Here is a 12932-nt window from a genome sequence, read left to right as displayed (position 1 = left end):
TGTTCCACAATGAAAATCAATTCACATACTTTTATTAATGTTCTGCTGACAAAAATTTGTCAAATTAATTTTTAGACTTTTATTATATTTAATTTTTAGAATCTATTAAAATCTTGCAAAAAAGAGTCACGTGGACGTTCGCGATCCCGATTGGCGCGCGTCGCAACGCGACGGCCAATCGGTCGCGAGGTTCATGCGACATCACGAAATTGAGAGAAATTTTCGGAATTTACGGAAAGTTTCTGATAATCCGAGAAATGGTGCCGTGGAGAATTTCTCCCGGCATTTTTATGTCGATAAAAATGCGCGTATAATTAATTTATTACTAATAATTACACACGATGCGTAGGAAGGGGCCGGCGACCGGGGCGCGTCTACATCACTGCTAGGTTAATGGCGTCGCTTTTTTTCCCCCAGTTCCCCTCTCTGCGTCACTTGGTCGAACTTGGTTGCATTGTCTTGACGTCTTTGACGGAGCTGACGTTCCGTATGCGAGCTGTCGCGGGCTGTTCGTTCTCGAGTGGCGTCATTTAACAGACCGAGATTGTTTGCGCGGAAAGTGCGAGTATGGGCCGCTACAGAAGGTAAGCGACACGACGTGAATATATCGAGTGAAACGAGTCGTCCAGACGTCCACTCCAGTCTAGTCAATCGGGAACGCTACCTGTTCTGTCCGCGTCGATGGGAATGTGAGAAACCACTTGCGGCGTGAAAGGCTGACCTTTCTGTCAGAAAAGTCAAATCTCCCACGGTACTCCTGTAGGTCCTCATGCCGGCGGCACGTGCAATGATTATTTACTAACGAATGACTGTCCCGACCCGATTACTCCGACTTCTAACTTCTCAGTTGATGTTTTGAAGCGTGCTTTTTTTTTCTTCACTGAAAGAAAGGAGCAGAGGAAAGCATTTGTAGCGTTAATTCACAAGTGTCGGTTAACTTTTAATCTTAGATTAACTCACTCTTCGTCTCCTTCTAACGTTCTCCTTAGAAAGAGACGAAGAGTCAGTTAATCTAAGATTAAAAGTTAACCGACACTTGTGAAACTGGTCCTAAGTGGATCGCAGCTACAATGTACAATTTATTTCAGTCGTAGTCGCGACAGAGACAGGCGACGCAGATCACGCACCCGTTCGCGGAGTAGATCTCCGCGCGACAGGCGGAGCTGGGGTGGCAGTGGAGGACGTGACAGACCGTCCAGCAGTCGCAACAGTCGCGGGCAACCGGGAGCAAATCTGAGGAAACCGCGATGGGACCTCAGCCGGCTGGAACCCTTCAAGAAGGACTTCTATATTCCTCACGACGCGGTGCAGAATCGAGATCCGCGTGTCGTGGAGCAATACAGAGCCGAGAAGGAGATCACTCTTCGAGGCAAGAATATCCCGAATCCTGTCTTTGACTTCGACGAGGCAGGTTTTCCAGACTACGTCCTAAGAGAGATCAAGTAAGCGACGGTTGTTGTGTAAAGGATAAGTTTTAGCGTCTTGTAATTTATAATTGCTGAGCTATCTTTGTTTTTCGCATTGCAGGAGACAAGGCTTCAGCGAACCCACATCGATCCAAGCGCAAGGATGGCCTATCGCGCTGAGCGGTCGAGATATGGTGGGCATCGCGTCCACGGGATCTGGGAAAACGTTATCTTACATACTGCCTGCGATAGTTCACATCAATAGCCAGCCGAAATTAAGTCGCAAAGACGGACCTATCGCGTTAGTCCTGGCGCCTACGCGAGAGCTCGCCCAACAGATTCAGCAGGTTGCCGATGATTTTGGACATTCGTCGGGCATCAGGAACACCTGCCTGTACGGCGGCGCGCCAAAAGGCGGTCAGGCCCGGGATCTGGACGGCGGTGTAGAAATAGTCATCGCTACGCCCGGTAGATTACTCGATTTTCTCGAGTCCGGGAAGACAAATCTGAAGAGATGTACATATTTGGTGTTGGACGAAGCCGACAGGATGTTGGACATGGGATTTGAGCCGCAAATCAGAAAGATCATAGAACAAATTAGACCAGACAGGCAGACGCTGATGTGGTCAGCCACGTGGCCTAAGGAAGTAAAAAATTTAGCCGAAGATTTTCTTAAAGATTACGCTCAAATCAATGTTGGTTCTTTGCAACTTTCAGCAAATCATAATATACTGCAAATAATTGACGTGTGTCAGGACTATGAAAAAGAGACTAAGTGAGTATGAGAGTTTCGAGTGGTTGTGGCTTGTTCAGTTGTCGCTAGCAGCTATTAGCAATAATTAACAAGTATCATCAAAGTACCAAAGAAAAAGCTATCACATGTCACATTTTTATAGATTAAGTACCCTACTGAAAGAGATAATGGCAGAAAGTGAGAACAAGACCATAGTGTTTATTGAAACGAAGCGCAGAGTGGACGAGATAACGAGGAAAATGAAACGCGACGGTTGGCCAGCGGTTTGCATACACGGCGACAAGACACAGCAAGAACGAGATTGGGTTTTACAAGGTATTCATGAATATTAAATATATTTTTTTTTATTTCAATTAAAACTTGACGATAAGCGCGCAGGTACATACTTATATCTAATTTTGTAGATTTCAGATCAGGCAAAGCACCAATCCTCGTTGCTACAGACGTTGCCGCACGCGGTCTTGGTAAGTCATTCAAATTTTTCGATTATTCATGACGCAACGATGTCGTGTATTATCAGTCAGTTTTTTTTTTTTGCAACACGGAAAACGAACTGGTTAATATTCACGGTATTAATTTTTCCCCAAATTATCAAATTTTTTTTCTCTTTTTTACAATGCTCTATTCTGACCGAAAAAATTTAACTAATCTTGACTGCAATGTAATGTTCCGTTAAAAGCTGAAAGATATAAGCAAGTTTCACATAACGAACGTTTCTTAAATCGCGAAGGTCTTAGAAGTATAATTTTGTCATGTAAAGTTGAAATGTACCGGTATTAGTGGATGTCATATAGATTCTAATGACATTAGACAAGTCAAATCGCATATGTGCAGAGAATAACAGAAACCAAATGTTTCAACTCGAGTTGCGTAACGACTAACCTTGGCTTAACTCAATTTATATTCCATTTATTAAATGCATTACGCGTGCAACGCAACGTCAATTACAACATACCTTAACATTTAAGTCCAGGTTCTCCTCTTTCTACGCGAACGGGACATTACAATTTTAACGCGTTGCAAGCTCAAAGTCAGCAAGAATGTAGGAATGGAATAGGGCAAGAGAAAAAAAGCAAAAAAAGCATATTGAAGCAGGAGGATGGTTGGAGGTAACCATACAGCTAACGCGGTTGGATCTTTGTTTGTATTGCAGAGGCACATTGCGCGCAGGCCCACGCTGGGTAATGCAAAGCATGTCGGGGGTGCCCGCCGCCGCTCTTTGTTCGGTGGTGCACTGGTTTGCATTGTCTGCGCTGGCCGCGACGCCGTGCCTCTATCCGTCCGTCCGTCCGTCAATCGCGTGTGAAGGGCCAAGTCCGGGCCAAATCGGGATCTACTACTACTACTACTACTACTACTACTACTTTACCTACCTACCTACATACTGGATATCAGTCCTACTGCGCTGCGCCATCCGGGCTGGCTGGCCAGGTCGTTGTTGCCAGAATAGAGTCCCCTGCGCTGGCACGCTCAAGCTAATCAGACAACCAACAACGTTGGTCCGTTGAGGCGGTGGCATGTGATAGCAGATATGCCAGAGCCTCTCTTAGCGCGCCCTGCGCCCTGCGCCTGTAGCGACAGAGTGGCGGAGGCAGTAGCTGGAGCGAGCGCAAATAGCCAGGCCCTGCCCGTACGTTGCTAGCGAAACACTCGCCCACTGCCTAATATTTTAGTATTACATAGTTCAAATTTGATTAATTGACATATACATATATACACGTACATACACACACGCATACACAGATACACACATATCACACACATCGGTATACGCGTATATATAATGTATACATGCATCTATCTCCGCTCGTGGAATTGTTACTAATTTGTTATTTATGAGTAATGTTTGTCAAAACGAAGCTAATCAGCCGTCTATATATATGTATACGTATATATGCGTGTATAAATGCGTAACATTTCACAAACCTACCACTTTAAACTGTATGCATTTTCTGATCCTCTTTCCTTCTAGTCCTTGTGATAATCATACATCAGTCGCATTTTGTCATACTAACTATTGTATCATCACGTGAACTTGTTATATAACGATTCTGGTCTTTTTTCTACTTACCGATCGCCCAGATTGCGAAAAAAGACTTCTCATTTTTTATTTTTTAACACGCAATAAAATAAGAATTTTTGTAATATTTGAGAGAGAAAGATCAGGATTGTTCTCGGTTCCAACGGTTTGTTTTTGTTTCTCGCGTACGTTGCTCTAAATAAATATGCGTAGAACATATTACTTATTAAATGATGAAAAAAGAAATATTATATCGAGAAATTGCTTTTTAATAGAATCTTTATGTCAAGAATTTCTTTGTTGAATCATTAGCACAAAAAGATGAGCGACGTGACAGCTCGGATTATTAGCTTCTCGGAGAACGTATCGAACGTTATAATTTAATATATCGTCCGGTAATATTTCATTTTCATACTCGACTCGCGGTGTTTCACAATCCTTGCGACACTACTACTTTCTTAACCCATGTCTGTCCTGAACGCTGGAACCCTGCGAAGATCCGGCTGGTCTAATGCCAACTCTTAATTTCAGACGTTGAAGACGTCAAGTTTGTCATCAATTTTGACTACCCCTCCTGTTCCGAGGATTACGTCCATCGTATCGGCCGTACCGGTCGCCGACAAAAGACCGGCACGGCGTATACCTTCTTCACGCCTAACAACGCCAACAAGGCCAACGATCTGATACAGGTGCTGAAAGAAGCGAATCAAGTGATAAACCCAAAACTGCTGGAGCTCGCCGACAATAAATCTGGCGGTTATGGCAGAAACAGAGGTAACTCTAAAACGATTGCTAAAAAGACTGTTTATTCGTGTAAGGATCGGTTGGATGGATATTTGACAGGTGGAAGAAATCGATGGCGATCGCGAGGCGGTGGTGGAGGAGGAGGTGGGGGTGGTGGTGGTGGAGGCCGTAATGGAAAAGAGCGCAGCTACTCGCGAAGCAGAAGTCGAAGCTACAGCAGAGAACGCAACGGCCGCAGCAGTCGACGAAGCTACAGCCGCAGCTACTCGCGGAGTCGTAGCCCCGTCAGCAATCGTAATGGTAAATCGTTATGCTAACCGAAGAACTGTTGACCCCCGCGGGAAGACCGATACTAACGAGAAATCGTTTCTCCTCAGAAGTTATCGGCAAGAGTTATTGGAGTAGCGAGAGATGATCTTCCAGCGGCTAAAGAATGTGTGTTGCAACACAGGTAATTTTTTTTTCTTTTTTTTTTACCTCCGACAAAAACGGTACAAGTTGCAATAAACTGTTTCAACGAGACATTCTCTATTCGCGAGAAACGACACCTTAATGGCTGCCGAATTCGAGGGAACGCGCCACTATTTATAGGTCATCCTTCTTGTGTACAGCTTTCAGTCTGCACACAATGCGCGTGTATTCCGTCCAATTCGGCAGCCGGACACTCATCGTGCGATACAATCGATAGTTTTGCTGACCATGTTTACACGAATTTCTAATGTCAGCTATTTTATGTAAAACAAATTTTCTAACGCGGGCGCGCATGCAAGAATGCGTGAAGCGTGCTCGAACAGAGATTTACCGTGTATTTGCTAGTGATAGGAGTGACGAAATGTGCTATCGTATCTTTTATTTCCTTTTGCATTCCCATGCTGCATCTGATTTCTTCCTTTTCCAAGTGTTATCAATATACACCGGTATATAGATTAGGTAATGCAAATCCATTACGGCGCGAACTACAGTTTATACATTTTTATAATGCTAATCCTCACACGCTCGCACGACAGTAAGAAAGGGCTAGGTTGATGTGAGCGAATGTATAAATTTAATCATGCGAACTAAAACTTCCAGTGTATAACGGTGTTTAATCAGTACGTATCTATAGATCATAATAAATTATAAATGTCTAGCGCGCGCTTATATTTGTAATTCATCCGTCTGTATCTAGGCAATTACGAAAAAAATGATAGTACCACTCGATGTACAGTATTTCAACGACGTGATAAATAAATTCATAAATGTCTACACTATCTCGTATTCTAATATCTTGTATAACATCACGCTTCTATATGAGACTTGCTCGATTCTTCTGACAATCATGTTGCATGAGTATAATCACTTACCTGTAATAAACTTGGCGACGATATCTGTAAATTGTACGCACTTTGTCATTTAGCAAAAGAATAAGTCGTTCGTACAAAAAGGTAAGGTAAGAGCTTGTGGTCGCGTGTTTCGTTAATTATCGCTAGAATCTTTATATGGGAAAGTGACAACCAAAGTGATTCACGTGTAGGATCAGTTTTTTTTCGCCTGTTCTGTTTAATTTAATTTTTATCTTAATTACAGTGGTAGTACTTAAAGATCTTATGGTAATTTTAGAATACCGAATTCCGTTTATCCTCTCAACCCGGTTATTCTTCGTGCGTCAATCTCGTTTGGTTCGCTTTGCGGATGGCCGATATACTTTACAGCCACGTGAAGTACTTGACGACAGGAGAACGATCATTTTTATTACTCGACCAATATATAAGATGTACACCGGCGTAATTGACGATCTAATAAGTTCACGTGTGGAAAGATTCCTTCTTTTCTTTCGTTCTTTTTTTTTTCCTTTTTCTTTTTTTATCGGACTATGTGCCACGATACAAATTTATGTTACACATCTTGAAATATAGTGCGCTTAAATGCACTCACGAATCACAAACATGCAATATCTTTCTTATATGTTCTCGAGGCGCGTGCTCGCTCGAGTCGATTGTTCCGCCGCTTTCGCCGGCGGAGGACAATCTTTTCTTTTACGATTATTGTGGACAAAACGTACAATATCCGCTCGTCGATACTTATCCGGGGCGAGCGTGGTTTTTAAGGAATTAATCGAGACGGGGAGCTAGGTGATCGACGTCGAACGATCGCGATTACGAGAAGGTCCTTTCGCAGCCTCGACCGCAACTCCGGATAGCACGTTCGAATTGATTAAAAGACACAGCAAGTTTCCAAGATACTCTATTAGTCGCATCGCATTTCAGTAAATTTATTATAATTCAATGTAAAAACCCAGACAGCACCGTGTCCAAAATCGAGACATAAGACGTCTTTTCGACGTCTTTTAGCCATCTTTTAGACGCCTTATCTCCCGCTTTTGGACAAGTGTGCTGTATGTACGGGAGTTTACCGTGACTGTCAATTTCAGAATGCTGGACGATTCGTGTTCAAAGGATATGTGCCAATACATATCTGGCCGAGGCCGCTCGCGGATCCGTTCGCGATTATAAGAAAACGGCACACCACCCGATACTCCAATCGTAGATAACGTTAAGATCGAAGTACGATTTTCCCATCGGGCTGTATCCGCGCGCGATGCAACGTGCCGCGGATAAACGCGATTTCCTCGCGAGACACGCACGGATATTCGTATATGTGTGTGCACATACGCGTGTAACAAGCTCCTCGCATGAGTTGGGGTTTAAAGGAGGGATTTATTTTTTTTTTTTACAGGGCTCAGCATGCTTCGTTCACATATATTACAACGTACGCATATAACAATAACATTAAAACCCTTTTAGGTGTGTCTTCGGACGTGGGAGAGAGAGCTATGGCGCGCTTATAATTATATCCGCGATACAACAGGATCGTACTTTGTGTGCGTGCGAGGGTCATATATTCATGTGTATGTTGTATAAGTTTTTTGCGTGTATCCGTGTGTCTGCGGCGAGACACTTGGGTGTTTCTTGGTGTGCGGATCGATCTCGCCTGGACCGAAGTGACTCCAAGCAAGCAAGGTGACGAGTGTGAGGGTGAGAGTGAAAATTTTTACACGGTCGTCCTTAACGTCCGGTCCACCACGTATCCCCCCTCAGTGGACGCGAACTTCCGATCTCCACTTCGGAATCTTTCATCTCTCTTTTTTTCTTCTCAGCGTTACGACGCTGGAACTGAGGAGGGTACTGTCGGGGTGACACGTGTGCTTGCGCGTGCGTGCAGCAGATTCGATGAAATCTATAATTAAACGTCAGTCAATTGTCCAGCAGCCGCTAAAGTAGTCGGAAGCCTCGTCTTCAAGACCGAGGAGCAGCGGCTTCTCAAAGAGGGGAAGCGAATCGGTAGTAGACGAGACAACACGTGTTGAAAGCAGTTCTCGGTCGCAAATCAAAACACGCAAATCGAGTCGAATCTTTCATTTTCAACACAAACCACGTAACGCAAGCTAAATAACGCAACTCGGGAAGAAAAAAGGCTCTCGGAGAAAGATGTTTCTCCTCGCTTGTTACAACTTTATAGTTGCGATGTATCAAGAGATCTCATGGTCTTATACGCGCAAAACGATATAATCTCTCGATCGTCTTCTCTCGTGACTCCTCGCGTGAGTAGAAACGAAGCGAAATACCCTCGGAATAGGATACGCGCTTGTCGTCGAAATCGTTCTCAAGAATGGTGCGAAAGGTTTCACGCGGATCATCCTATTAGCGATTCCTAGTAGCCCTGCGAGAAATTTCGCAGCTATTTAAGTCTTAATTCGGACCGTGCGATGCATCGGATGAACTTCGCTAATGTAGACGCGTGTGCGAGAGGCTCGTTCAATGGATCTTCGCGCGCCACGATTCACTATACGTACAGTCGACGAGGACGCGCAAGGACAGATCTATTCGCCGATCTCTACGTGTAAATTTGTTTCGCAAATACTGGCTTTGTGTCCCTTTAAGTCTCTCAACGTAGACACATACGGAGAGACATCCCTAAATATATATGGTGTCGCACCCATGGAAGCTTCGCGCGAGAAAGCCGATAATACCGGATGTTTACGCGCAAATCACGACGTGTCCACGCGTACTATATCCAAACCATACATACACACACGTAGACACGATACAAATAGACACGGAGTAGAATACGAAATGACTCAAACGGGAAAATGAGAAAACGAAGATGACCATCGTCCATCTGTCTACGCTCTACGCTATACATCTACGATCCGATTATTCCATTCAAGAATATTTATATATCAAGAGTATTTGAAACAATCGGTGTGAAGATTGAGTGTCCCTTCCGATTATTGCTAACACGATGCTCGTGATAATACTGTTGTACGTGGTTATTGTTCGTCTACTTGGATTACAATACTGGTTCGGATACCTTACGCATAGACGCGCACCGGCAAATCGTTCCTGATTCTATAAATGTATACATTTGAATCTACGCAAACCTGTCAGCCCTCTTCTCGGGCCGGGATTGCGAGAATCTGGAGAACTTGACGAGTCACGGGTCGAGAGATTACAATGTGCACTTGTTCGATTCTGTTCGATCTCACGCCAATGCTCAATGTTGAATTTCCAGGAAAATCAATATCGGCACCACGAGGTGAACTACTATTGCTCTATGGTGGGAGAATAATCTCCTCTCCCGAAAAGGTCAAAGAGAAACAGATCCGTGCGGGTGTATCTCGAGAATGCCGGGGTCTCCTGAATAAAAAATAATTCTTACTCGCTAGTATGACTCGATCTTCATCCCTCCGGGATTTAGAGAAGTCTTGCCTAATAATGCTGATACTCGAATAATCTCATTTGTGAATCGTGACGTAAATATAAACTCGTAAATATAAACTACCCTCGCAGCTTAATATCTCCTATACCTTTACGGTAATATTTTCGAAAAGTGCGGCGATTCGTTATAAAAAAAAACACATTCACCGTGAATGACACTTATAGTTGCATTTAGACGATTAACGGTTTTCGTTAAGGACACGTTCCGTTCCTGTTCGCGCTTCATGGAACCAGGTAGGCTTGTTGTACCCGGAGACAGATTCACTTCTCGCTATAAAAGCGGATCTCAGAACGACGAAATCGATTTATCGTGTCGACCTGATGGAATGTAATCTTACGGATCGTATTTATTTATTATTATATTCTTTTATGGAAAGAAGTGACTTCGTCTGTTCCTATAGGTACAACACGCGGTCCTACGGAGGCGCGAGATGCTCGCCGATGTCACGGGCGGATTGTCGAACCCGCGAAATTCTCGCTTCTTACGCACGCGCTATGTTATCGGTTGTACGAAGTAAACGAAAAATACGACGACAAACGGGGAAGAACGGGGGTGCGATCGGGCACGTCTCGCAACGACGAAACTCACCCCCTCATCGGAGCCATTCGTCGGAGGCCGAAATTACCTTCCCGACGATTTCCCAGATTCAAAATCGAAGACGCGACGCGTTATTTGCCTTGATCGTGCACCCCTCACTCTTCGTTATTCACCACCACCAGACGCAGAGCCGGAGGTGCGTTTTCGTCGAGTTCTACCGTTGCCGGCAAACGCCGGTGCGTTGTTTCTGTGTGGTCTCTTGCTTCAGGATAGCGTCTCCCGTCGTGTTTCAAAAAATACAATCGTTCGCACCGCTTTCTCTTTTTTTTCGTTTTTTTCCTTTTTTTTCTCTCTCTCTCTTTCTCTCTCTTTCTTTGTAATTACGTTCTGCGTGTCTTCTCCTCTATCTTCCATCTGCGAGGTCGACGACACCGCAGCTCCTCGACGGAATGGTCGACGGGTAAATTTCCGGGTGCGGCGTCGCCGATCTCTTCTGAGCAATATACGTGGGAGAGCCCCGTGCCGACGCGTCGCCAGGAGTTCTTCCCGGGCGAACGCCGCCCCGGGGCAGCGGAAACAGGAAATACGTTGTACGCGGTATGCGCGCGACGCGACCGCTTCGCCGATACTTCGTATCGCGAGCCCGCGATCGCCCTCGGCTCGCACCCGCGTCTGGGTCAATCTTCATCCGGGCTCCAGATCATCTTCGCGAGAAAGGAAACCTGCGCTAGATTCACATCCTTCGTTCTCTCACTGCTTATCTCCAAATTCGCCTAAGACTTCGAATTTTTGTCCGTGATTTACGTCAAATAATCGCTTCCACGAGCATTAATTCGTTTTCTTCGCGAAAAGAAAAGCTGCTCGGATAAGAATTGAGCCTAGCGATACCAAGACATCTTGTATCAGTGGTGGAAAAGCAGGGGGATGCTTCTCTAAAATCCACCGATATAATTAAATTACAATGGTGAGTCCTTTTGTCTCTCCATTTTATATCTCGCGACAGAACTATTTCCTGTGTGCGACACTTTCCTTTTAAATTGTATGGGATAAATAAAAAAATACAATAAGATTATTCAATGCCTCTGAAGCTCCGGTCGCGTCGCTTGGTACCGCTAGGATTGATAAATCCGCCAGCTCATACCAACAGGCTGTCCTATACACCCGAAAAATCATCGGAATATTCGGCACCTTTCTAGATATATAGTTTTCAATATTCTTTTTTCAGTCTCGAACATTCCGCGGTCGATCTTCGTGTGCATCTGATGTAGCCTTGAGAAAGGATAACGCGCGACAATGCCGATCATTTCGTATTCTTGAAACAACAAAACATCTCGCGTAAATGCTCACCCTCATGCGCTAGTGACTAGTCGATGCGATTACCCGTCTCGCGTGGAAATCGAAGCGAACGACGTCTCGACATGTCGCGCGTTATCTCACCCCGTTTTACGGTAATGTTTGTTACCGGATCCGGCGAACTGTCCGACATTAATTTCGGAACGACGGACGCGTCCGCGGTCCGATGACGCGCGATCTCGCGCAACGTAGATATAGATATACTTATAAACTTTACGCTTTTTTTTCTCTCTTTAATTGTTAACAGGCCGTGGCTATACAGGGCCCACTACGCTTTCAGTTCAGTCTGTGGCACGCGGTCTTCCGAGCGGATCATGAGGTACGATGTGCATGTATGCATGCGTATGTATGTGTGTATGTATGTGTGTGTACGTTGTGTAAGATATAGTACGCACGACATTATATGTTATCGTCCTCATCAATTCGACCGTCGCGAGATGTCTACCGAACGTCGCTAATATCCTCGTTGTCGCCTTAACTGATCCTCTTCCTGGAATATTCCCATTTCGGGCGCGGGCAATGGAGGAATCTTCTTGTCGAAGTGCTTCTGGTCGGTCCTCGTCGAGTAAACGCGATCTAATTTGCAATATCGTTGATGTTATAACGTACTAAATTACGATCGGAGCTCGTATAAAATTTGCCTCGGTGTTTCTTCAAGGATTTCTCCGACTTGACAGATCGCACTCGGCTTGGCTTCGTACACGTGTGATTCTGGCTCCGTATACGCTTTTCTCCTCTTTAATTCTTCTCTCCTATGCCCTCGTCACCGTAAAACAGATAAGTAGACCAGTACGTGATATTGAAGAAAGCAAACATGAGGGGAAAGCCAATACGCGAGATGATGTCGATCTTCGCGCTGCCTTGGCAATTACAGGTGCAAAATTTCCGCCGCAGGCGTTCCCAGCAACGCGTTTGCGACGGCACCGTCGCCGACGTGAGCGTCGATTCCGCGGACGTCGGTGCCGCGATCGGCGGCGAGGGCGTCGCGGCGCGCGACATGGTGCGCGACGGCGTGCCCAGGGGCGACGCCGAGGAGGCCGGCGAGGGCCATCGCGATGGCGACGGCGACGACCTCGTCGAACTCCTGCGCGAGTGGTGTCGCGATGCCCTCATCGGCGAGCACCGGCCGGCGACGCAATCTTCATCGTTCAACAGCGAGAAAGACGGCGACGGCGAACGATTCGGATGATTACGCTGATGACGATGATGTAACTGATGAGGGTAGTGATGGTGCTGTTGCTGCTGATGATGGTCCTGCTGATACGTACGCGGCAACGAATGATGCTGCGTCTTCGACGGATTGCCGCCGGTACGATGAGGCAGCAGTCGCTGTTGATGATAAAAATGATTATGTTGATGA

At 45.4% G+C, this 12932-nt stretch overlaps 2 protein-coding genes across 3 annotated transcripts in view; one reads left to right on the top strand and one right to left on the bottom strand.

Annotated features, from left to right (window-relative positions):
• Window positions 1-425: 425 nt before the first annotated feature.
• LOC139815857 (probable ATP-dependent RNA helicase DDX5) lies at window positions 426-6174 on the top strand. 2 transcript variants are annotated; one of them, XM_071783074.1, is made up of 8 exons: window positions 426-584; window positions 1089-1442; window positions 1528-2181; window positions 2303-2475; window positions 2565-2624; window positions 4712-4954; window positions 5024-5224; window positions 5305-6174. In XM_071783074.1, the coding sequence occupies exons 1-8, from the start codon at window positions 568-570 to the stop codon at window positions 5337-5339; spliced, it is 1737 nt and encodes a 578-aa protein (XP_071639175.1). In that variant the 5' UTR covers window positions 426-567; the 3' UTR covers window positions 5340-6174. The 2 variants fall into 2 exon arrangements, with proteins under 2 accessions (XP_071639175.1, XP_071639174.1); XM_071783073.1 differs by having other exon boundaries at window positions 5302-6174.
• Window positions 6175-7600: 1426 nt separating this feature from the next.
• The window catches only part of Gluclalpha (glycine receptor alpha 1), a 40232-nt gene continuing 34900 nt past the window's right edge, over window positions 7601-12932 (bottom strand). The window contains exon 11 of the mRNA XM_071783086.1: window positions 7601-12901. Coding sequence (XP_071639187.1) covers window positions 12311-12901 — 591 coding nt within the window. The 3' untranslated portion in view covers window positions 7601-12310. The remainder of the gene's footprint in view (window positions 12902-12932) is intronic.

This window comes from Temnothorax longispinosus, chromosome 7, assembly GCF_030848805.1.
Source record: "Temnothorax longispinosus isolate EJ_2023e chromosome 7, Tlon_JGU_v1, whole genome shotgun sequence".
Lineage (NCBI taxonomy): Eukaryota > Metazoa > Arthropoda > Insecta > Hymenoptera > Formicidae > Temnothorax > Temnothorax longispinosus.
This window is presented reverse-complemented; position numbering and strand designations above follow the sequence as displayed.

What these genes read in the sequence shown, in the direction of transcription:
- LOC139815857 (XM_071783073.1), top strand. An exon ending in CGGTTATGGCAGAAACAGAG is followed by an intron (nt 4,955 to 5,023) that starts GTAACTCTAAAA and finishes GATATTTGACAG; the next exon opens with GTGGAAGAAATCGATGGCGA. An exon ending in CCCCGTCAGCAATCGTAATG is followed by an intron (nt 5,225 to 5,301) that starts GTAAATCGTTAT and finishes GTTTCTCCTCAG; the next exon opens with AAGTTATCGGCAAGAGTTAT.